Here is a 25,360-nt window from a genome sequence, read left to right as displayed (position 1 = left end):
TGGGGACTGTCACCATCCTGGCTGCCCTCTGGACAATCCAGCCCCTCAGTGGTGTCCAGAACTGAACACAATACTCCAAGTAAGGTCCAAAAAAGGGCAGAGTCCAGTGAGATTATACCCTCCCTATTTCTGGAGGCCATGATCTAACAGCCTTAACCAGACTCTTCATACCTCTTTTCTCCAAGGAATGTTGTTTACCCTTCTCGTGAATACTCATTCCAATTAAAATGAAAATCAACCCCCCTTGGTGAAGCTCTCCCCTCCATGACCACCCAATGCCACTACCTCCTCTACTTTAACAAAACTTCACATCAAAATGAGCTTGAGGGAATATTTGAAGAGTTGTACAAAATCCCTCCTCCATTCCTCATGGAGAGTTGGATATACTCTGTTCCTCTGCCAATAAATAACCTATTTTTTTTTAAAAAGGAAGCAAGTGAATCATTGTGGGTAATTGTCAAAGAATGAATCCCCAACAGACCCCGTTGAGTGTTGAGCCAATACTCCACTGCTGTCAGATTCTGTGTTTTGCCAAAAGCAAGCACCCTTACTCTATAATCACAAACACAACGGACGGGCCCCTCCGATAGGGATCTTTGCCAGAAGTTCAAGTGTCTTTTCAGAAGCTGGCAACAAAGCCAACGGCTGGCACTGATCTCAGGCTTTAAGATATTGTGCAGAAAGATGAGGCTGGCGTCCAAGAGATTTTACTCTGAAATTATCTCTCAAGAGCAAGTGTAAATGTATTTTATTAGTAGAGGGTATGTGTGTAAGCTCGTCTGTGTGTATGTGTGTGTGTTTGTGCGGCTGATGTTGTTTTAAAGACAAGCCTAATCTTATCTTGTGAAGCGTTTCACAGCTGCTCTGGGGCTGGTACATTTTTTTTTTCCCCCATAAGACACTTTAACTCCATTGTTCCTGTACAGATGTGTATGGCTTTTTTCTTTTAAATATATTTCTGTTTTCTCCTTCATGCTGCTGAAAAGTTGAAGAGAGAAGAGCTTTTGGAAACATCTATAAAATCACAAGGGTTAAAAATGGTTCTGTGTGATCTGTATGAGGAAGTCCAAAAAGCTCATTAATCGGGAAGCAGGTAGCTTCTGATGGGCCTCTCTGCTCGGGATGGAAACTAAATTAAAGGTTAATGTCACTGGCTGAATCTGTGGCAGAGACAAATTTCTCCAACCAAGGGCAAAACAGGTCCCCCATGTTAAGTTGAAATTAAATTCCTTCCAGCTTCTCATAATACTCAAGGGTTGGATGAAAAAAAAAAGATAATTATTTTTCTTTGACCAACTGGACACTTTGGTATGGGGGGGAGGGGGAAGAGGAATGGTAATGACCCTTGAAGCCTTCCCATCAATAGAAGTAAGAGTCATAAGCACATAAAGAAAGTCAATAAATCATGTGACATTTTTGAAATCCAATGAGACAGAGACACCAGCACATAGGAGAACAGAGTTAGCTTTGGAATCACCAAGAACTAGGTTTGTTTTGTTTTGGTTTTTGGTTAAGAATTAGGTTTGAATCCAGCTTCTTACACCCACTGAAATCGATCTGAATAAGTCACTCTGACTCCCAAGTTCAATTGGGATCCCAATTCAAATTCCTACTTTCCACTGCTGTGATAATGAGCTAGTCCTTAATTTCTTGGAGCCTGTTTCCCTCACATGCAAAAAGGTGAAAGGTTTGGATTAGATGACCTCCCAAGTTCCAAGTTAGGCCTGATGTGACAATTTCCCAAATACTAATTTTCTTGGAAAATATCTATTGTTATGGAAATATATCTATATAACCTTTATCAAATTGCTTGTCTTTCTCAATGAGGGGAGTAGGGAGGAAGAGGATTTGGAACTCGATTTAAAAAATGAAAGTCGAGCTAGGTGGCACAGTAGATGAAGCACTGGCCCTGGATTCAGGAGGACCTGAGTTCAAATCTGGGCCTCAGACACTTGACACTTACTAGCTGTGTGACCCTGGGCAAGTCACTTAACCCTCACTGCCCTACCAAGAATAAATAAATAACGGATAAATAAAAATAATTTTGAAAAGAAAAAAAAGAAAAAGAAAAGTTAAAAATAGTTTTTACATGCAACTGGGGAAGAATAAAACACTTAATGAACAGAAAAATATCCATCATTAATTTGCTTCAAGAACTATATTGAAGTCATTCTGTTTGAATTACAGATTGGATATGCCATGTTCCTACTTCTCCCCGCTCTAATCATGAATGAAGAAAATTTTAAAACCTCTATAAAAATCCAAACATTCCAATCTTTGATTTGGCAAATGTGTTAAAATGGAATGACACAGAATCATTATTTTGTGTCACTGGGCTCCTTCCTCCACCCACCTTCCAGCCTTTCAACCACAGCCCAACTCTGTCTCCAAGAATGGAATCTAAAACCAAAGGAACGCCATTCAAAGCTCCCCCATCCCTGCACCTCGACTCTGCTCCCAAGGCTTCAGGACCATGACCTTGCTCGGTCCTTCAGTGAAGGGAGCTCAGGGCTAGTTGGCACCGACCTGTCAGAGTGGGCACGTCACATCACATCACATCACATCAACCTGACTCCTGACACCCAGGACAGAACGTCCAAAAGAATTTCCAAAACAGGGCAAAACTGTGAAGATGCTCGGTCAGCGCATCCCCTTTCCTTCCTTCTTTGTCTGAAATGAGCTCTGGCCTGGCAGGACTTTCTTTTTAGAGATTAAGAGCTTTGAGCATGCTTATATGTTTATATGTTGTCTTCCTTGGTAGAATATAACTTTCCTGAGGGCTAGGATTGTTTTAATTTTGTCTTTGTATATCCTTAGTGCCTTGCACGATGCATGTCATATAGTACGCACTTAATAAATGCTTCCTGACTGAGTGAAGGGACCTCAAAGGAGATCTCATCCAATCTTCTCATTCTACAACAGAAGAAACTGAGGCCCAGTCACCACCAGCAAGTATGACCTGGCAGCCTGAGCAGGGAGGTAGACACCCAAATTCTTCCTGATTCTTTGTTTTAGATAGAGCTTCTCTGGGGCTGTTAGGACTGCTAGATAATAGTGATAAAGGACAAAGAGGGACTTGGGGCAAATGGAGGCCTCTTTAGGGTATCCCCTGAGCTTTAGCGAAGTTTAAGTCCGAATTACTTAAAAATGCACTAAGACGTTTGAAACACACCATATTTTTTGGATACGGCCAATGCGGGGGGGGGGGGGGGGCCACACACACACTTTGTTTTGCTTGATTATAAGGGGGTTTTTCCATTTCTTTTTCCTTTTTTTTAAAAAGGAAGGTAGAGGAGAAAAAAGGAGAGAACAAAAATTTTTCATCTAAAAATTAAATTTAAGTTAAATTTTAAAATTAAATTATAAAAAAAATTTTAAAGAGAAAAGATTTAAGTAAATTTAGTTCAATTCAAAATGGGATTTGTGGGAAATTTAAGATGGGAGACAGAGTAAAACCCAGACACTGCCCACCCCTATCTTTTGGAAGCTAATGCCTGAGACGGAACTACCATTGTCTTCTATCAATGTCCTAATAACTCCTTCGTGTATCCATCAAAGATTCAGTATGAGGCTCAACAGATCCTGGATTTGGCCCAGTATTAATACTTGGCTATGGGGCAGCAAGGTGGCACAGTGGATAGAGCACTGGCCCTGGATTCAGGAGGACCTGAGTTCAAATCCAGCTTCAGACCCTTGACACTTACTAGCTGTGTAACCCTGGGCAAGTCATTTAACCCCAATTACCCCCACACACACACACACAAAAAGTCTTGGCTGTACGCTGGCCTTGGGGCTCCAGGCAGACTACTCAACCTCTCAGTGCCCTAGACTAAGACTAGAAGTTACTGAGTAGCTAATGACTTGCACTGAAAAAAGGTCGTCTCCTCACTGGGAATTCCCTTCAGTCAGACATTCAATAAGCATTTATCAAGCACCCACTTTGTGCTGGGCACTGTGCTGCTCAGTACCAATAACACAACAAATCTGGACCAAAATAAACTATGAAACAAAAAACCAACCCAAAACAAAAGCAAAAAAATCTCAAATACCACTTTGTCCTCATAGGGCTACAACATGTCTTGAATTCTAAATATGAAAAGGAAAGACTTCCCAATAAAAAGTGTTAGTTCAAAGACGGAAGGGCGTGGGAAGGGCATGGGAAGGGAATGAGTTTATAGGAGCACAGATGTAGAGTTAGAAGGGACCTAATTGGGCATCTAGTCCAAAAGTGGAAACTGGGGCTAAAAAAGCTCAAGAGGCAGGATTTGCACTCAGGTCCCCCCAACTCCAAGTCCTGAATTCTATCCAATATTTCATGCATTTCCCTTCCTAGAGATAAGCAAGGGGAAGCTAGATGACCACTTAACAGGGATGTCTCAGAGGGCCTTCCTGCTCCTGTGTGGCTTGGATTAGATGAGGGGTCCTTAAAAACCTAGGATCCATTCATTTATTGGGTTTTTAAAAATATATATTTTAATAGCTGTATGCTAACATAATCAGTTTCTTTTATATTTCTATATATTTAACCTATGTATTTAAAAAATTATTCCAAGACTGGTTCCAGAGGCTTCACTGGCCTGCTGTTGAGGTCTATAACTCAAAAAAAAGGTTAAGAGCTCCTGGTTTCACTTGTCTCTGGGGGCCTTTCCAACTCTCAGGTTCCCTGACACTGAGGAATAGCTGTGAATAGTAATGGCTTTTGCAAACCTGCAGCAAGGAAGATTTTTCAGTCAGAGTCAAGGTAGTAAATGATGGCCAAACTTTTCTCTACACCTCACAACTTGATAACTGAGTGACTGAGGGGCTTTGGGGTTGTAATTTTGATTCCCTGAAAAAAAAAAGGCATAAGGAAGGGGGTTTAGCTGTTATAGGACAAGAGGTAACCTTAGAGGTAAAGATGGGGGGGTGGGAATGGATGGATTCTGGAGGAAACTGTTGTGTACTCAAGGGGTGTGTTTCTCCTGAGAAACTGTTCGTGCACCCATAGGGGCACTCAGGCATCAGTAGGTTTCATCAGAACAGCCCACACGAAGCAAAAGTCAGCGAGAGAAGCACTTTGGGGAGGATTTAATTACAGTGAGGAGAAATGCTGCTCCCTTAATGTGTTTGGAAGGCGGTCTGTGTATAGGCTTAACCCCTTGGCTGCTGCAAACCTAGCAACATCTGGCCAGGACAGAAACAGAAGATAGAGGGCTTATCCCCCTCTGCTAGGGCCAGACTAAAAGCAGTCATGACCGTGTGGGCAAGATGGTTTTCTACCTGGTCAGTGGGTCTCAAATATGAAGTTGGGGGCTCCAGTAGCTGAATCCAGTCTACAACACCACAATCACCCTCTTTTACACTGGAGGGTACCATATTGTTGTTCTTCAGTCCTTTCGAACTCTTGGTCACCCCATTTGGGGTTTTCTTGTAAAGATACCAGAATGGTTTGCCATTGTCCTTCTCCAGCTCATCTTAGAGAGGAGGAAAATGAGGTAAACAGGGTAAAGTGACTCACCCAGAGTCACACAGTAAGTATCCAGAACAAGATTCAAACCCAACTCTCGCTCCAACTCCGATGTTTGTTCTACTAGGCCAAGCTCATAGCACTAACAACAGCAACAGCACAATAGCTAATGTTTATATGGTGCTTTAAATTTTGCCAGGTACCATGGAATACATGATTGGATTTGGCCCTTGCAGCTGCCTGGAGGCAGGTGTCATTATTATCCATATTTTTTATTGTTGTTCAATTGTTTCAATCGTGACCAACTCTTCATGACCCCATTTGGGTTTTTTTGGCAGAGATACTGGGGTGATGTGCCATTTCCTTCTGGACCTGGAGTCAGGAAGATTTAAGTTCAAATCTGACCCCAGATACTAGCTGTGTAACCCATAGCAAGTCACTTCACCCTGTTTGCCTCAGTTTCCTCATCTGTCAAATGAGCTGGAGAAGAACAGGTCAAGTATCTTTGTTAAGAAGACCCCAAATGGAGTCATGAAGAGTCAGACATGACTGAACCACAAGTGCCTACCACGTGCTGGATACTATGCTAAGCATTGTACCAATAACATCACAGGTCTGGACCAAAACAAACAACACACAAACAAACAAACAGAAACCAACCCCCAAACAAAAGCAACCCAAAATCTCAAAAGCTATCATGTCTTTATAGAAGTAAAAAATGTCTTTTGCATGCTAAATGTGATCAATTAAAATGAAAGAGAAAGACTTCCCAATAATAAGAGCTAGCTGAAAGTGGCTGGCTGGAAGAGAATGGGTTCACAGAACCAGAGGTGTGGACCTAGAAGGGACCTTATTTGTCATCTCTTCCAAAGAAGAAAATTGAGGCACAGAGAACTCAAGGAATTGTCCCATGATCTGAGGCAGGATTACATCAGTGCCCATTGGGTTGCTGTTCAAAAGCTTGTAACTTGAAAATTCAAGGCCTTCAGTTGCCATCACTTCCTCACCTACACTTAATGTACTATTATAGCTATATTCTGCATCTCAAGCCCCAGACCAGGTGAAAAATGTGTGAGGGGCTGGGATGCTTCTTCAGTAGCTGATCATCCATATTTCATACCCCATAGAGATTTATATGGAAATGCTTACAGTCAGATTGGCTGAAATACTGACATTTCTAAGACATTTCAATGCTTTATGGGGACAGAGGGGCAGCAGATTTGCCAACAGGATTGTCTTGAAAAGTGCAGGTTCTATGGTTGCCAACCTTGAATCAAAAAGAGCAATTTATCAGGCTACCACTGTGTATATGTGTGTATGTGTGTACATGTGTGTATGTATGTATGTATATATCCTTTAAGAATAAATACCCAATTCCTTTTGCTCAACAAACAACCTTCTAATAACTAATGTAGCCTCCTGAGTGGGATACCTATCAGGAAATAGTACCTTGTGAAAATGACTAGTCATATCACCCTCCTATATCACCCCCCCCATACAAACGCATCAATCTGCATTCTCATAAATAATACAAGTTTGGCTTGGGATGCACCAATCAGTTCTGGAGGGACTGATAAAATATAACTTCTGAATCCTGAATAACTTGGTTTACATCATTCTCCATGTGCCTACACTCATCAATCAATCAATGACTCAATAAGCATTTATTAAGTACTTGCTATTTGCCAGGCATTATACTAAGTACAGGGAATAAAAAGAAATAACAAAAAAAATCCCTGCTAAGAGACAACAGGCATATAATTGGGTCCATAATAGATACATACAAAGTAGGTATTGCTAGAGGGGGAAAGCACTAGAACCTGGGAAAAGCCCCCTGTAGAAGATAGCTACATCTTAAAGGAAGCTGGAGTTCTAGAAGGTGGAGGGGAGGAAAGAGAGCATTCTGGGCATTACCAGTTAGCTGTTTGGTCACTGGCAAGAAACTTAGCCTCGAGGCAGCTAGATGGCGCAGTGGATAAAGCACCAGCCCTGGCTTCAGGAGGGCCTGAGTTCAAATCCGGCCTCAAACACTCTTGACACTTACTAGCTGTGTGACCCTGGGCAAGTCACTTAACCCTCATTGCCCCGCCAAAAAAAAAAAAAAAGATACTTAGCCTCACTGAGTATGTTTCTCCATCAGTAAAATGCGGTTGTGAAACTCAAATGACATTTCACAAGGACAAGGACCGTGTCTTGTGTAAATTCTGTTTCCAGGACCTAGTGTAATATTCTACATACATTAGGTATTTAATAAATATATGCCGGATGACTTCAGATTGTGGAACAGATCTTAGATTAGTGCTTGCACTCCCAAGCTACCATACTACCCGATGAGAGCCAACCTGAGGGGCCAAGCAGCTTCCTTTCAACATCAACAATAATATTAGCATCTCAACAGATCGACTGTTCAATCAACAAGCATTTATTATGCATCCACTATATACGAGGCACTATGCCAGGAGCTGAAAATAAAAAACGAAACAATCCCTATCCTCAAAGAGCTTACATTTTATCATATGAAAAGTATGTTGTAAACCTTAAAGCACTGTAGTAGTAGTAGTAGTAGTAGTAGTAGTAGTAGTAGTAGTAGTAGTAGTAGTAGTATCATCAAATAGAATTTTTTTCCCAAATATTCTAGCATTGCTCAAAGTATCCTAAATATAGAATTAGTACTGTCTTATCATACTGGCAGATATGGAAAGAAACTCTAAAAAGCTGCTGAATACATTTTTCTACAGAATTCTGAAGAAATAGTATAGGTTTCCAGAGGACTAATGCTGAAACACACTACCAGTGTTCTCTATACACACCTCCCCACCAACTCCTGGAAGAGGTGATACATAATGGGACACATTTTGGGACATGACCAACATGGGAATTTGTTTTGCTTGACTATGCATATTTGTTACGAGGTTTTTGTTTTTGTTTTCTTTTTTCCCAGTGGATATTAGGTAGGAGGGAGAGAAAATAAATACTTGGTCAATTAGGGAACAAAACAAATAAAATTTGAAATGAAGAAATAGCCAAGTCCTTCGTCTTGTTTGTGATAGCTTTGGGCCAGTCCAGTCCAGCACAGAAGGCTGGCCACTCAATGACCTCATAGGCTTCCTTTGAGCTGAGTTTCTCCGGCGTGGGTTTTAAAAACCTAAGGAGGACTCTTTAGCCCTCGAGTTCTAGTCTTGTCATTTATTACTACTATGCGGCAATACTCTGGTATAAAGCCAATAAATCATTTGGACGGGAAGTGGCTGGAGGCAGGATTAATTTCATTATCATCCTTAAGCAGATAGGTGTCTAGCATGGCCGCTGTCTCCAGTGAAGACTGATTCTCTATCTCCCTTGACAAGTCTTACCCTTGCCTCACTGACAGCTCTAACAGTTCTTCATTTTCCCTGCTCCAGTCACTTGTTCTGTCTTTCTCAATTAACGAAAATAAGTGGAATCAGCCTCTTTCCTACAGTGCCTGTGCCCATTAGGACATCGTTACCATGCCAGGCAGAGAGACTCACTGATGCTGGCATCGCCCTCATTGTCACAGCTGCACAGGTCAAACAAATCAATCAAAAGCAAAGAAGCGAGGCATTTCTCAGTGGGCCGGGCCTCTTGACTTCTGGACACACCAGCTTGCTGCCTGGGCCCAAGGGATAAAAGCAGACCCTTAAAGGAAACTGAACAACAAAACTTCACCCTGGATATTGTGTGACCCTTGGCAAGCACTCAGATCCCTCATTCTCTCTGTCCCCTCTCCCTGACATCTGAAGGAAATACCACCTATAGTAACATCTGACTTAGAATCTATAACCTAGGCGAAGTTAGCCAAACATGGCAGCCAATTTCTTTGCCAGTATGTGAAGCAATTATAATCTAATGACAAAATGGTACATATCGGAAAGTAACTCAAATATCCAGAAAAGCTGGAATATATATGAATATATATTTTAATTTCCATAAAAAACATTAAATGAATAAGGATATGCTTAACTCTCCCAAATGTGGCTGTGGGGAGTCAGGAAAACCTAGGTTCTAGTTTTGATTCTGCCACAGATTAGTAGGCCTCACTTCCTTTATCTGTAAAAATGAGGGGGTTGGACTTTAAAGCTCCTCCCAGCATTAACATTCTATATTTTGATAATAGTTATAAGATATAGTCTCTTCCATCCCTGTTAGAATGTAAGTTCTTTGCCTGTGAATAGCTCCAGCCATTCTGGAAAGCAATGGAGATCTATACCCCAAAAGTCACTGAACTAGCCACCCCCCTTCCCCTAAAAGAGATCAAAAAGGATGGCAAGGACCAATATGTATAAAATTATTTATAGTGGCCCTTTTTTGTTGTAGCAAAGAACTGGAAACAAAGTGAGTGTCCCATCAATTGGAGAATGACTTCACAAATTATGGTATATGAATACAATGGAGTATTATGGTGCCGTAAGAAATGATGGAAGAGAAACCTGGGAAGATGTGTATGAACTGATGCAGAGTGAAGAGAACCAAGAATATAATTTATGACAGTAACATTGTAAAGAAAAACAACTGGGAGGGACTTAAAAACTGCGATCACTGCAAAGATCAACCGTGACTCCAAGAGTAATGCTGAACTCAGCTACCCATCTCTTGATGGAGAGGTGACAGACAAGACATTACAGAATGAGACACCCATTTCTCAACAAAATGGTATCCTTGGTCGATGGGTGGGGAGGTTTGGCTTGACTAACTTGTTATAAGGAAGGTCTTTTTTTTTTTTTTTTTTGCATATTCAGGGAATGGGAAAGTGGTGGGGAGTGAGAGTGATATAGAAAAAATTTAAAGAATATGAATGAAACAAAAAACACAGAAAAGAGGAAAAAAGTTTGGGGGTCATGTAGGGAAGTATTGTAACTGCCAACTGAAAATTAATGTATATTTAAAAAATAAGCTGTATGTAGTAGAAATTCAGAGTTTATATGCAATCCCTTTTTTTCTTTCCTTCTCTGTATGAGAAAATATTCATGTTTGTTGATATTTGTGAGGTTCACAATAATAAAAATAAATTAAATATGTGTGTGTGTGTGTGTGAGAGAGAGAAGCTACCTTCCAATTCAAAATCTATGCTACTATTCCTCAGTTTCTCTGTCTGTAATATGAAAAACATACTACCCACATAGAGAGGACCACATGGGACAACAAATGGAGAATGTCTCTGATGCCTAAATACCACTGGAGTAAATGGATGTCAGCTCCTACCTCATAATGGCCGATGGTATTTAGCTTGGTTATTCCATCCTCCAGAATCACAGAAGAGCTATCAATGTCTAAGAGTTCTTTCTGCCGTGTACCCAGCTGAAGCTCTGAAAGAGACAAAAATCATTTTTTCCCTTATTTCAAGACTCCAAATGAGAAGAACCACTCATGTGAAACGTTGCCCTCTCATTTTCAAGAGTTTTATTTATGATCAAATAACGCTGAAGGATTAGCTGGGTGGGCCCAGAACAACTCTCACACCTCTCCCTTCTGAGATGACAGTTGCCTCCACCTTTCTGCTAGGGGCATGGCTCTTCTGGGGAGGGATTACAGGTCCTAGGGCTCTCCAAAGGAGACCAAGACCTCACGAATGTCCCCATGTACCTTCCTATGCCTTAGACACACACCCTGAGACTATTCAGGAAGAAAAAATGGGGCCATGGTTTCTGAATCTGAGCTGGGAAATGATTTATGGAGAACTTCCCTGGATTCATTTGCATTTTTAAAAGGGGAGGATCAATCAGAGTTTAGAACATTTTTAGAGGTTTGCAAAGATTTATCCACACTGACCAGTAGTGACCCTCCCCAATCAGTCACATTTCTACTGTCATACAGTGGAAAGCAAGCCAGAAATGGAGGAGGAGTTCTTAAGATAAGGTCCGAGGACCCCATGAACTTAACTGGGACAGGAAAAATGACCTTTATTTTCACTATAGTTGGTTTCCTTTGTAATTGATATCTCGTTTTATGCATTTAAAGATATCATTCTGAGAAAGGGTCCACTAGACAGATGGCCTAAGGGGTCTAGAACACACAACCTCTGATCTAGAAGCAGTTGACTGTGAGTCCAAATTCTAAGCTCTTCTCCTGGGATCTTAGGCACCTCTCAGTCTTAGTTTCCTCATTTATAAAATGAGGGATTTGGACAAGGAGGCTTCTGAAGTCCTTCCTATTCTTACATCTATGCATCCATGACCCAATGTTAGAAGAACAAAAACTTCTGCATATGGCAAGGGTAGCCTATTACCTCTGGAAAGGGCTGTTGATTGGCTGACCAGACATTACTGTGCCCACCCAGTGATGCCCCAGACCCAAACTCCCTTCCCTGGTCACCTCTCCCCAAAACATGTTGTTGCATCCTATGAGAATGTGAGTGAGCACTTACATAACAGCTACTCACAGTTTCATGTACAATCCTCTCCTATTCCATGACGCATCTGGAAATGCTCATTTTAGGTGAATGTTTAAGTTCAGAAATAATATAAATGAATGAATGAATGAATGAATGAACAAATAAATAAAAGAATAAACAAATAATTAAGGAGCAATCTTTCTGTTTTCCCCTATTTTTATCCCTGGCTAAAACTTAGTTCATCACCTAGCACACAGTAAGGCCTTAAAAAGTGCTTTTTCACTCATTCATTAAGGAGGTTTTAAAGAAATAAAGATAATAGTATTGACCCAGCCTCTATAGGACATGAGCTGGGAGTTTGTTGTTCAGCTATTTCAGTCCTGTCTGTCTTTGATCCCATTTGGGGTTTTCTTAGCAGAAATACTGGAGTGGTTTGCCATTTCCTTCTCCAGCTCCTTTTACAGATGAGGAAATTGAGGCAAACAGGGTGACTTGCCCAGGGTCACACAGCTAGTGTCCAAGGCCAGATTTTAACTCAGGAAGAGGAGGCTTCCTGACTCCAGGCCCAGCGCTCAGTGCACTAATGGTACCACCAGAGACAATTTGAAAGTCTATATCCTAGATGGATTGCACTGAGTCATCCACAGTCCCTTCCATGGCTCCCTGTGAGACCATTGTAGGCTAAGGAAGAATCACTGTGAGCTTGCGGTCCCCAACACATTTTTTTTTCATTTTTGAACAACTAAGTGGACACTGACAAACAGCTGGGAGGCGGTAGAAAGGGATCAGGCCCCTGAGTCAGGAAGACCTGGGTCCTAACACATACTGGCCATGTGACCTTAGGCCAGTCACTCTTGTGGCCCAGGCAGCTCTCTTACTCAATTACATTCCAGAGGAAGCGCCAATCTACACAGCTAGAGGAAGCTTTCTCACCAGACTCTCCCAATAATAATGACATCATAGGTCTAATCAAAAAAAAAAAAGTGGACTCTCTTAGGCTTACAAATTTGGGAAGGAGTATGGTACTGAAATCAGAATGCCTGGGTTCCAGTCTCAGTTCTGCCACATACCTACATGTGTGTTCACCTGCATATCGTGCTGCTTCTCTCACTGATTTTTTTTCTGTCTTCCCTGCTTTCTTTTCAGATAGGACCCACAAATAAATGTGTTCTTTATGGATTTGCTGAAGCTACCTACTAGCCCTAGGACCAGGCTTGTGACTAATCTCCAAGATACAACTGGGAAGGGTTGCTTGTTTTTTTTTTTCTTTTCTTTACTATTATCTGCTTAGCAAAGGGCCGTGTCTCAAGAAGAGATGAAACTTGTTACACACTTGTAGCTGTGATTTCTCAGCCTGCCTTCCTTCTCTACCCCATTATCCATTATCTCCTTGAAAATCCTCTGGCAGTCTCTGGGGGATTACCACACAAAGATGAACTTAAAAATGTTTATGAACATTTGAGAGAAGCAGGTCCCGGTTACTTTGCTCACGCATATGTTCTTGATTTCAGTGTACCAATAAGAGCCCAAAAATGAATTCACAGCAGATGCTACTTTATGTAGGAGGAAGGCAGAGAAGACACTTAATGCTGTATGCGATTAACGTAAAATTAAAAAAAAAGAAAGAAAACAGAACTGATAATGCCCTTCCCTAACACATTGATGCTAATGATGGCTCAGCCCCCAATGTCACAACAGACCTGTCAAAGATGTACATACAAAATACCTAGAGTGCACTGAGCTCTTACCAGTTATATTTTTCAATGCAAAACAAGTGCAATATGTCAGTACCTAAAAGATACTTAAGAACATGATGTTATAGAGAATATTTAATTTTTAAAAAATTCTCCTCTTCATCCCATGTTCCTCCAAGAGGAATCATTGGCTTATCCTTGCCTTCACTCAACCTTTCTCCACAATACACATCTAGGGAAGGAAACTTTGTGAAATAGGGGGGGAAGGCCACAAGACTCTTCTCCCCCTCTCTCCCCCCCTCACTGTCTTACCCAGGCCAATTTCATTGATCTGGAGCCCATAGAGAGAGCCGTTCTTGCTTAAAAACGCTTGGAAGATCTTCTCCTTGGCTTGTCCTATGGTATCACAGTCTAGGACATTGACGGCAATACTCCGACAGACATCGGCGCTCTCATTCTCTGGGATTTGTTCAAACACAGCATTCAGTGCCTGAAAGGATGCAAACACCATATTTCAAAGCCTATTCGATAATTGAATTCATAAGCGAAACAAACCTTTGTAATTCCCAGCAATACCTCTGACAGCCTATTAGCAAACACTGTATCACACTGCATTACCATTAATCTTTCTTCCCATAATTTGTTCTTTTCAGGGATAAAGGTAAGAAAACAAAACCAAAAAAAAGTGGAATCATTGCAGATCAGGCCTATTTGAAAGGAAAATATGTTCACATAAATATTTTTAAATTATTATTTTTTATATCAACCTCAAAAAAGGGGCTGTGAGGGAAATTTTCACAGTAAATTTGAGAAAGCTAGCAACTACTTTTTGCCTTCCCCTCCTCCTTTTCTTAAAGTGACTATGGCTTCTGAGTGATGAGCTGAGTGATAAGAGGTAGGGAGGTCACTGTACTGGGCAAGAGGAAGGCTTATTATTATTATTTTTTTTTTTGTGAGGCAATTGGGATTAAGTGACTTGCCCGGTGTCACACAGCTAGTAAGTGTCAAGTGTCTGAGGTCAGATTTGAACTCGTCTTCCTCACTCCAGGGCTGGTGCTCTATCCACTGCACCACCTAGCTACCCCCAGAAGGCTTCGCTTTTTTTTTTTAAAATAAAGTATTTTATTTTTATTTTTCCCATTACATGTAAAGATAATTCTTAACTTTTGTTTATACAAGCTTTCCAATTTCAGATTTTTTCTCCCTCCCTCCCGTCTCCCCTAGACAGCAGGTAATCTGATATAGATTTTATATATATATATATATATATATATATATATATATATATATATATATATATATATATATATGCACACACATAATAACATTAAACATATTTCTGCATTAGTCATGTTATAAGAGAAAAATCAGAGCAATGAGGAAAAACTCAAAATAGAAAAACAACAGCACCAAAAACAAAAGAAATAGTATGGTTCATTCACCATCTATACTCCACAGTTCTTTTTTTTTTTCCCCTGGATTTGGAGATCCTCTTCCATCATGAGTTCTCTGGAACTCTTCTGTACCCTTGCATTGGTGAGAAGAATATAGTACATCACAGTAGATCAACACACAATGTTGATGATACTGTGTACAATGTTCTTCTGGTTCTGCTCATCTCACTCATCATCAGCTCACGCAAGTCCCTCCAGGTTTCTCTGAACTTCTGCTCATCATTTCTTACAGCATAATAGTATTCCATCATATTCATATACCACAACTTGTCCAGCCATTCCCCAATTGATGGGCGTCCCCTCAACTTCCAATTCCTTGCTACCACACAAAGAGCAGCTATAAATATTTTTGTATATGGGGGTCCTTTCCCCCTTTCCATGATTTCTTTGGGAAAAAGACCCCAAAGTGGTATTGCTGGGTCAAAGGGTATGCACAGCTTTATAGCGCTTTGGGCATAATTCCAAATTGCTCTCCAGAATGGTTGGATCAGTTCACAGCTCCACCAACAATGCATTAGTATTCCAATTTTCCCACAGATTCTCCAACATTTATTATTTTCCTTTTTTGTCATTTTAGTCAATCTGATAGGTGTCAGGTGGTACCTCAGAGTTGTTTTAATTTGCATCTCTAATCATTAGAGATTTAGACCATTTTTTCATATGGGAATAGATAGCTTTGGTTTCTTCATCAGAAAACTGCCTGTTCATATTCTTTGACCACTTGGATTCTTATAAATTTGATTTAGTTCCCTATATATTTTAGAAATGAGGCCTTTATCAGAAGTACTGGCCATAAAAATTGTTTCCCAGCTTTCTGCCTCCCTTCTAATTTTGGATGCATTGCTTCTGTTTGTACAACATTTTTTAAATTTAATGTAATCAAAATCATTCATTTTGCATTTTATAATATTCTCTATCTCTTGTTTGGTCAAAAATTGTTTTCCTTTCCAAAGATCTGATAGGTAGACTATTCCTTTCTCTCCTAATTTACCTATGGCATCACCTCTTATGTCTAAAGCATGTATCCATTTTGACCTTATTTTAGTATAAGGTGTAAGATGTTGGTCTATGCCTAATTTCTGCCATACTATCTTCCAGTTTTCCCAGCAGTTTTTGTCAAATACTGAGTTCCTATCCCAGAAGTTGGAGTCTTTGGGTTTATCAAACACTACATTACTAGTGTCATTTACTACTGTATTTCCTGTGCCTAGCCTATTCCATTGATCCTCCACTCTATTTCTTAGCCAGTAACAGATAGTTTTGATGACTGCCGCTTTATAGTAAAGCTCCAGGTTTGGTACCGCTAACCCACCTTCCTGTGATTTTTTTTTCATTATTTCCCTGGATATTCTTAATTTTTTGTTTTTTCCAGATGAATTTTGTTATTATTTTTTTCTAGCTCTATAAAATAATTTTTAGGTAGTCTGATTGGTATGGCACTGAATAAGTAAATTAATTTAGGTAGAATTGTCATTTTTACTATATTGGCTATGCCTATCTATGAGCAATTGATATCTTTCCAATTATTTAGATCTGATTTGATTTGTGTGTAGAGTGTTTGGTAATTGTCTTCATAGAGTTCCTGGGTTTGTCTTGGCAAGTTTTATGTTATCTACTGTTACTTTAAATGTAATTTCTCTTTCTATCTCTTGCTGCTGGACTTTGTTGGTCATGTATAGAAATGCCGATGATTTATGTGGATTTATTTTATATCCTGCTACTTTGCTAAAGTTGTTAATTGTTTCAAGTAATTTTTGAGTTGATTCTCTAGGATTCTTTAAGTATACACATCATATCATCTGCAAAGAGTTATACTTTTGTTTCCTCCTTGCCTATTCTTTTTTTTTTTTTTTTGCTGGGCAATGGGGGTTAAGTGACTTGCCCAGGGTCACACAGCTAGTAAATCAAGTGTCTGAGGCCAGATTTGAACTCAGGTACTCCTGAATCCAAGGCCGGTGCTTTATCCACTGCGCCACCTAGCTGCCCCCCTCCTTGCCTATTCTAATTCCTTTAATTCCTTTTTCTTCTCTGCTAAAGCTAACATTTCTAGTACAATATTAAATAATAGGGGTGATAATGGACATCCCTGTTTCACCCCTGATCTTATTGGGAAGGCCTCTAATTTATCTCCATTGAATATAATGCTTACTGATGGTTTTAGGTAGATACTGCTTATTATTTTAAGGAAAGCTCCACCTATTCCTAAGCTCTCTAGTGTTTTTATTAGGAATGGGTGCTGTATTTTGTCAAAAGCTTTCTCTGCATCTATTGAGATAATCGTATGATTCTGGTTGGTTTTCTTATTGATGTGGTTGATTATGTTAATGGTTTTCCTAATGTTAAACCAGCCCTGCATTCTTGGTATAAATCCCACCTGGTCATAGTGTATTATCCTGGTGATCACTTGCTGTAATCTCCTTACTAATATCTTATTTAAGATTTTAGCATCAATATTCATTAGGGAAATTGGTCTATAATTTTCTTTCTCTGTTTTTGCTTTGCCTGGTTTTGGTATCATCACCATATTTGTATCATAAAACGAATTTGGTAGAACTCCTTCACCAATTTTTCCAAATAATTTGTATAATATTGGAATTAATTGTTCTTTAAATGTTTGGTAAAATTCACCTGTAAACCCATCTGAGGTTTTGCTTTTTAACAGACACTGTTCATTACAGATATGGGAGCCATCTTCCTTCTACCCAAGATCTGTGCTGTTGTTAAGTTGTTTTAGTCATGTCCAACTCATGATCCTATTCGAGGTTTTCTTGGCAAAGATGCTAGAATGGTTTGCCATTTTCTTCTCCAGCTCATTTTACAAATGAGGAAACTGAGGCCAACAGGGAAAAGTGACTTACCCAAGGTACACAGCTAGTTAGTGTTTGAGGACAGATTTGAACTCAGGAAGATGAGTCTTCCTGACTCCAAGCCTGGCACTCTATCCAGTGAACCACCAAGACTTGTTTTCAAAGCATTTTAAGGGGTCTCATGGAAACCCTAAGGAGCCTTATTCTATGATCATATCACCTCCCTGTTTGATAGTCAATTAATAAGCATTTATTAAGTGTTTACTACTGTGCTATGTTCTGGGGATATAAAAAAGGCAAAAACCTTAAGGAACTTAAGAAGTGGTTTAGAGGGGTGGGGGTGGAATAGGGGGAGATGGAAATAGGCAAGTAATGTGCAAAAACTAATAAGATATACAGGATAAACTGAAGATAATAAATTCCAGGGCTTCCTATAACCTCCAGGATCAAATATAAAATCCTGTGTTAAAAGGACATAAAGTCTTCTATTAAAGCTTAAAACCATCCAAAGACTTTTGGGACAACCTGTATATATTTATATTTATATTGTTGCCCCTCCTCTCCCCCCTTAGAATGTAAGTTCCTTGAGGGCAGAGACATTTTCCCTTGTCTTTGCTTGTAGGCAAACTAACAGATAGAGGCAGCCAGGTGGCTCAGTAGAAATCAGGAAGACCTGAATTCAAATCTGGCCTCAGACATTTACTAGCTAAATGACCCTGGGCAAGTCATTTAACGCTGATTGCCTCAGTTTTCTCATCCATCAAATGAGCTGGAGAAGGCAAACCATTCCAGTGTCTTTGCCAAGAGTTCCCCAAACAGGGTCATGAAAGGGGAGTACAGGCCTGAAGGAACTAACAAGAGATTGGCAGATCCTAGCTGGTGACCCTGGGACCATCCCTTAACTCTCTAAAACTGTAAGTCACAGAGAATGGTCAATCTGTATAAGTCCAGGGAGTTACTCACCTGGAATTCCCTAAAACCACTAACATCATAGGTCTGGTCAAAAAGAAAAAAAAATCTATAATTGGACTTTAAATTCTTACAGGGGAAAAAGCAACCTGAAGTAGGTTTGCAAAGCCCTTTATCTCATTTTATCCCCATTACACCCCTGGGCAGCAGAACTAGACAAACAAGAATTTATCTCATGGAGGTCCTGAGGGGGAATTGGTTTGGTGAATAGATAAAGAATATCTTATAATAATCCTATCAGACTTCCAGGGTGGTAAGGAAGCATAAAGATCTTTTAGTACAAAAAAGATAGTTTCATAGGATGGACTTGGAAGGGGCACAAAAGGCCATTAAGTCTAAAGCCCCTCCTTTCATAGATGAGGAAACTGAGTTCCAAAGAATTTAAGCGACTTACATTCATTAAGCCCAGGGTCACCAAGGGGGCAACTAGGTGGCCCAGTGGATAGAGCACCTGGCCTGGAGTCAGAAAGACTCCAGAAAAACTAATCTTCATGAGTTCAAATTTAGCCTCAGATGCTTACTAGCTGCATGACCCTGGGCAAGTCACTTAACTCTGTCTCAGTTTTCTCAACTAAAATGAGCTAGAGAAGGAAATGACAAAGCACTCCAGTAACTTTACCAAGAAAATCCCAAATGCGGTCATGAAAAGCAAGACACAACTGAAACAACAAAACAACAACAAATTCCGTCCTTGTGCCCACCATTAGTTCCACAATACGCATGGGTTACAAAGAGTTTTCTGAGCCCCCAAACCTTGAGCCAACCCATTAATGCAACGATACTGATAGAGAAGAACATAGATGCGCGTATGCTCTTCCAGGTCCCTTTTGACTTAGACATCAATGATGCCATTGGTTTCAGGCACTAGGTGTCCTACCGGTATTCTCCCTAGGCTTGTTTGTACTAGTTCCTCCCTATCTCCCCCCACAACGGTCTCCTGATCTCCTCTTCCCCTCCCCCACCCCACTAGAGAGCGTCAGCCCTATTGCCCAAGCTTTCATCAATTAACTGATGGAGACCGTGACACACACCAGGATCTATCACGGCATCTGATATTAGATCCCAAACAGGAGGATCTGCAGTCCTAAGTCGTGTTAGTACCTCTGCTGCCTCTCAATGTGGCTTCATGCACGTCTCTTCCAATTTCAGGGGCTGGGTCTTCCTTTGGACAGATTGGAAGTAATGATCGTGCAGCTATGTCGAAGGGTTTCCCAAAGATAAAGATGAATATAAATCGCCTATTCAGGACAGAGCCCTAGTGATCATAGCTCCTTTAAAATGGACTTAAAGCTATTTAAAAAATAACAACAACATTCTGTTAGTACCTAACGGGCACGATTGCCTTAGATCACGCATGCCTTTGTAGGCAATAAATGTCCTCTTCAAAAATCAGACCAGAAAAAAAAAAACCTTAATAGGATGTAAAATAATGTAGAGTTTCTCCAGCTTACTGGGTAGGAAAAAAAAGGGGGGGGGGATGACATTTCCTCAAGTCCCCAGGGAGTATTGAGAGTAAATTCAGACACAAATTGATTTATGTTCATTTTTATGCTACTAACCCAGAGAGCTCACATAGTAATTCCTTAAAGCATAAATGTATGAAAAGAGGCAGGGTTGGTGGGTGGAGGGGAGGGGCGGAGAGAAGAGAGAGGAGTGCAATAGAAAAAGACAGGGAGAGGACCCTGGGTGGAGTTAAAAGATCTGACTGAACCTTGGGGTTGCAAGGGACCACTGAGTCCAACTCCCTCCACAAAGATCTACTCAAGGTCATTCAGGGAGTAAATATCTGAGGCAGGATTTGAACACAGGTCTTGCTGACTCTAAGCCTAGGGCCTTATCCACCACCACACACTCTCTCTCATCCTAATTCTGCCACTTACTACTTGTGGGATCATGGCCAATACTCTTCCCATCTGAGTCTAAGTTTCCTCATCTATAAAATGAAGGGGTTGGGGTCGCTAATCTCTATAATACCTTCCACTTCTAATTCTGTGATTTCTAAAGCTTCTTCTTGTCCTGTGAGAGTTGGGTTTGTTTTTTTTTCCTGCCCTTTAGAAAACTCTCACCATCTAGTCGAGAAACAAGGAAAGCCTCGGTGAGAAGCTTAAACTGTCAAGTGTGTGTAAGTGTGTGTGTGTGTGTGTGTGTGTCTTTTACTTCAAACAAGGCTCTTAACCTTTTCTGGAGCCCTTTGGATAAAGGTAAAGCTTAAGAGCCTCTTCTCAGGATAATGCTTTTAAATAACTGATTCATTTTACTTAGAGGTTAGTGAAAATAAAGATGTAGTTAGGGCAGCTAGGTAGCCCAGTGGATAAAGCACTAGCCCCTGGCCCTGGATTCAGTAGGACCTGAGTTCAAATCTGGCCTCAGACACTTGACACTTACTAGCTGTGTGACCCTGGGCAAGTCACTTAACCCTCACTGCCCCCACCAAAAAAAAAAAAAAAGATGTAGTTAGGTTTTTTTTTTCCTACCCAAGTTCACAGATCCCCTGAAACCTATCCACAGATCCCAAGATAAGAACCTCTGACCACTGTTCAAAGCCCGTTTCCCGCTGACCACTCCCTTATTCCCAGTCTTCTTTGCCTCCCCCCTGTAAAGCTAGCCACCCCTCCCACTGTGCTCCCTGGAATTCCTGTGCTATAGGTACCAGCCATGCTTCCATCCTAAGCTTTTTCCCTACCTGCTTCTTGCATCTTTTTGTATTTCTGACATTCGGCTCCCTGCTGATGACACAGCTTTCCTGGCTGCCCTTTCCAGCCACAGGTGTACCTTCACTCATTCATGCAAGCTCAGAGGGGGTGGGGCTGGGTCACTCTTGCTCCCTATGACCATTCTCTACCGCCCATCACCCAGTAACCTCTACTCCTCTGATCTCCATTCAGTGGGTGTTTATCACTTAATCAAGATTCTGGTTGTTGTTTACCCACCACCAGGACATTCTCCTTCCTTCCTCAATGAATTCAGTGCCTGGGTCGCAGCCATGCTTTCTTTCCTAACTTCGGCTCTCATACCAGTGGCTTTCAACACACCTAGTGATACTGCTCCCTCAAATACCCTAACCTCTCAATCTCTCATTTGCTATGATCTATTCCTTCACCCTACTGCAGGTACCTCCAGAGAGGGTCTAGCCTTCACCCACAAATATTTGTAAACTCTGAAATTCCTTTATCTAATCATAAGCTCTTGACATTCCACCCGTCTCTGCTTTGCAACTCTAAACCCTGTTCTTTGTCCTCACCATACCCTCTGATTCCTTGACCTCTCAGTTCTGTTTGAGGTCCTCACACCTTTGCTGGCTATTCCCTTCCCCATCTTGATGCTATACTGTCCTCTTCTCTCAGGCCCCTTGCCCCTTACGCTTACAGAAGACCATGTCCTTCTGAACCCCAGCTTTGGATTATTCCTACCACCTGCTTCTGCCTTCACTCCCATGGCTTCTGAACAAAGCTGGAGAAGATCACAAAACCATGCTGACTGGGTCTACTACAAGCTTTGTTACATCATGTCAACTGGGCACTCACTACAACAAGGCAATCCTTTTCTACTCCCCGAATGGATTCACTAACTCACTCACCACAATGCTATTTCCAAACCTTTTTACTTACCCAAAAGCTTCCCATGGTTCTCCCCATCCACATCCCTCCCAGCTGAGAGCCTTGCCTCATAGTCCACTGAAGCAGTTGAGGACATTACACAGATCCCTCGTGCCACTATCTTGACCCCTGTCTCACATGAAGAAGCGGCTCTTCTCCTTGCCAAGGCAAATCCCGCTACATGCACTAGTGATCCCTTTCCATCCCATTTGGGGCAGCAGGTTGCCCGTTCTATGCTCTCACTCTCATTAAGATTCACTCCCTATCTACTGACAGCTTTCCTAATGCCTACAAACCTCACTTGATAGATCCATTCCTGCTAGTGATCTTCTAATTTCTCTCCTCTCTTTTTTTGGCTAAACTCCTTGAGAAGACCTTCTATGACAGGTGCCTTTACTTTTCCTCTTCTCACTCTCTCCTTAATTCTTTATAATTTGACTTCTGACCTCATCATTCAGCTCAAGATGCTTTCTCTCCAAAGTCACCAGTGATCTCTCCCCTTATCTTTTTTTTTTTTTTTTTTGGTGGGGCAATGAGGGTTAAGTGACTTGCCCAGGGTCACACAGCTAGTAAGTGTCAAGTGTCTGAGGCCAGATTTGAACTCAGGTACTCCTGAATCCAGGGCCAGTGCTTTATCCACTGAGCCACCTAGCTGCCCCTACACCAGTGATCTCTCAACTGGTAAATCCAATCCTCATCATTCTTGACCTCTCTGCAGCCTTTGACCCTGTGGATCACCCTCTTTTCCCTTGATCCTCTCTTCTCATTAGCATTTCATGATAGTGCCCTCTCCTAGTTCTCCTCCACCTTTCTGACTTCTCTGCTAGCTCTTCCTCTACATCACGACCACTACCAGTGGGAGACCCCACCACCCCCTGGGGGCTCTGTCCTGGGCCTTCGCTCGCGCGCGCTCTCTCTCTCTCTCTCTCTCTCTCTCTCTCTCTCTCTCTCTCTCATAAATTACAGGTGGTGATCTCATCATCTCCCATGACTCTTTATACAATCAAGTCTCAGATTCACCTAAACTCTCTCCTGACCTCCAGTCTCCCATCTCCATGGGCATTGTCTAGATGTTAGACATCTTGAGCTGGATGTCTCATAGATATTGGAAATTCAGTGTGTCCAAAATGGAACCCATTCTATTTCTCTTGAAGAAGCACTGAAGCAACAGGGTTATGCTCTGCTTGTCCCAGGACTACTGGGGATCTCACTGCTTTTCGTGTCAGCCTTGTTAGCTGTTGATGCTGTCACTTCTGTTCTATGGTCTAATCCCTTGTTTTGTGAGAAAATGTCCTAAGACAGTGGAGCATCATATAGTAAAAGAAGGTATCCAGGGGGATTCATCTTGAGCTACCCGAACTTAGTATCACAGTGTAGGTTAACTAAACTTGAAGTCCATTAGAACTCCGGTCTTTTTCATATGAATTGTTGCCACATCTTTCACCTTTCCCATAGGGCAGTGAGGTGGCACAGTGGATAGAGCTCCGGCCTGGAGTCACAAAGACCTGAGTTCAAATCTGGCCTCAGACCTTGGACAAGTCCCTTAACCCTGTTTTCCTCAGTTTCCTCATCTGTAAAATGAGCTGGAGAAGGACATTGCAAACCACTCCATTGTCTTTGCCAAGAAAACTCCAAATGGGGTCACGAAGATTTGGACAAGAATGAATAACAACACCTCTCCCTTCTTCCCAACAGTTCAATTCACATGTAGAGGTGGTCTAAAAGTTAGATGATTTTTTTTAGCACCCCCATCTCCTTTTCCACCACTACATCATCACAATAGGGTCATAGATTTAGAGATGGAAGAGACCTTTCAGGTCATCTAGTCCAACCCCCTTATTCGATAGCGGAGGCCCAGAGAGAGTGTGACTTGACCAAGAACTCTATGAAAGCTTCACAGAAACGACCATAAAGAATCACATTTCAATGAGTATTTCCTCCTACCACCTCCACTAGACTATAAGCTATGAGAGGAGCAGGGATGGGTCTCCTGTATCTCCTTTGGTAGAAGTTCCTGCACTTAGTAGGTACTCAATAAATATTGTCTTTGAGGAAGAAAGAACAGGAGAAATTTGTGTGTCTTTCCAAAGCCAGAAGAGATAAATTATATGTGTCATTACTGGGGAAACTCATCAACCATCTGAGATTAAAAAGAAGACGCAAAGGATGAAGGCCAAGGGGCAGGGCCCTGAGGAGGAATACAGAAGAGTAGTGTGGTCCTGTAAGAATAATGACAGTAAACACTAAAGCCCAGAACCTGTGATGAACAGGAAGTAAAACAAAGACAAAGAAATGCTAATGACAAGAAAAAAGAGATTTAAAAAAATAGCCTTTTGGGGCCAAGACAAAAATCAATGAAGAGGTAGGACCCCAAACTGGGTAACACCACTGAGTGGTGACACTTCCCCCTCCCCCTACATCTCACCTCTTCCTGCTCTTCTTCATCATCGAGGCCTCCTGATTCTCTCTATTCATTGTAGTTGTTTGGGGCTTCACTTCCTCCACTTGACATTCTTGGGACAATCCTTCACCTTCCAATAAGGCCTGGTCTTTCATTCTTAAAACCCTCCTCCTTTGACTTTTTAATCTCTTGATCCTTAACTCTGGCTCAAGCCCATCATCTGTCCTCGGCTCCTACTCATGATCTACTAGAGGAAGATGCAGAGACGTGCCCAAGTAGTCCCTGCTATCGAACCTCTGAAGGACCTGGACCACTGCTTGGTGATCTTTTTGTTCATCTCTGATGGACACTGAAGTACCACTATATATACACATCACACAAACACAAAATAGAATGTACAAATATATGGATAGATACCATATGTATGTATATGGGTATGGGTATGCATGTATGCATGTACACAAGTGTGTGCATGTGTGTACGTATATACATGTGTGTGCAAGTGTATGTAGGGAGAAGGAAATGGCAAACCACTCCAGTATCTTTGCCAAGAAAATCCCAAATGGGGTCACAAAGAGTTGGATACAACTAAAAAATGACGGAATAACAACAAATATATATATTTATGATATATAATATATGTG

At 41.3% G+C, this 25,360-nt stretch overlaps 1 protein-coding gene across 2 annotated transcripts in view; it reads right to left on the bottom strand.

Moving 5' to 3' along the window:
• PLXNC1 (plexin C1) overlaps positions 1-25,360 on the bottom strand; it is a 234,047-nt gene that overhangs the window by 24,908 nt on the left and 183,779 nt on the right. For both annotated transcript variants that reach the window (XM_043968236.1, XM_043968235.1), the window contains exons 22-23: positions 13,802-13,979; positions 10,667-10,770 (exon numbers count right to left, since the gene is read on the bottom strand). In XM_043968236.1, the coding sequence (XP_043824171.1) occupies positions 10,667-10,770; positions 13,802-13,979 (282 nt within the window). The remainder of the gene's footprint in view (positions 1-10,666; positions 10,771-13,801; positions 13,980-25,360) is intronic.

Source organism: Dromiciops gliroides, chromosome 5 (genome assembly GCF_019393635.1).
Source record: "Dromiciops gliroides isolate mDroGli1 chromosome 5, mDroGli1.pri, whole genome shotgun sequence".
In the NCBI taxonomy this organism is placed as follows: domain Eukaryota; kingdom Metazoa; phylum Chordata; class Mammalia; order Microbiotheria; family Microbiotheriidae; genus Dromiciops; species Dromiciops gliroides.
The sequence above is the reverse complement of the archived record's forward strand: the minus strand, read 5'-3'. Positions and strand labels throughout refer to the sequence as shown.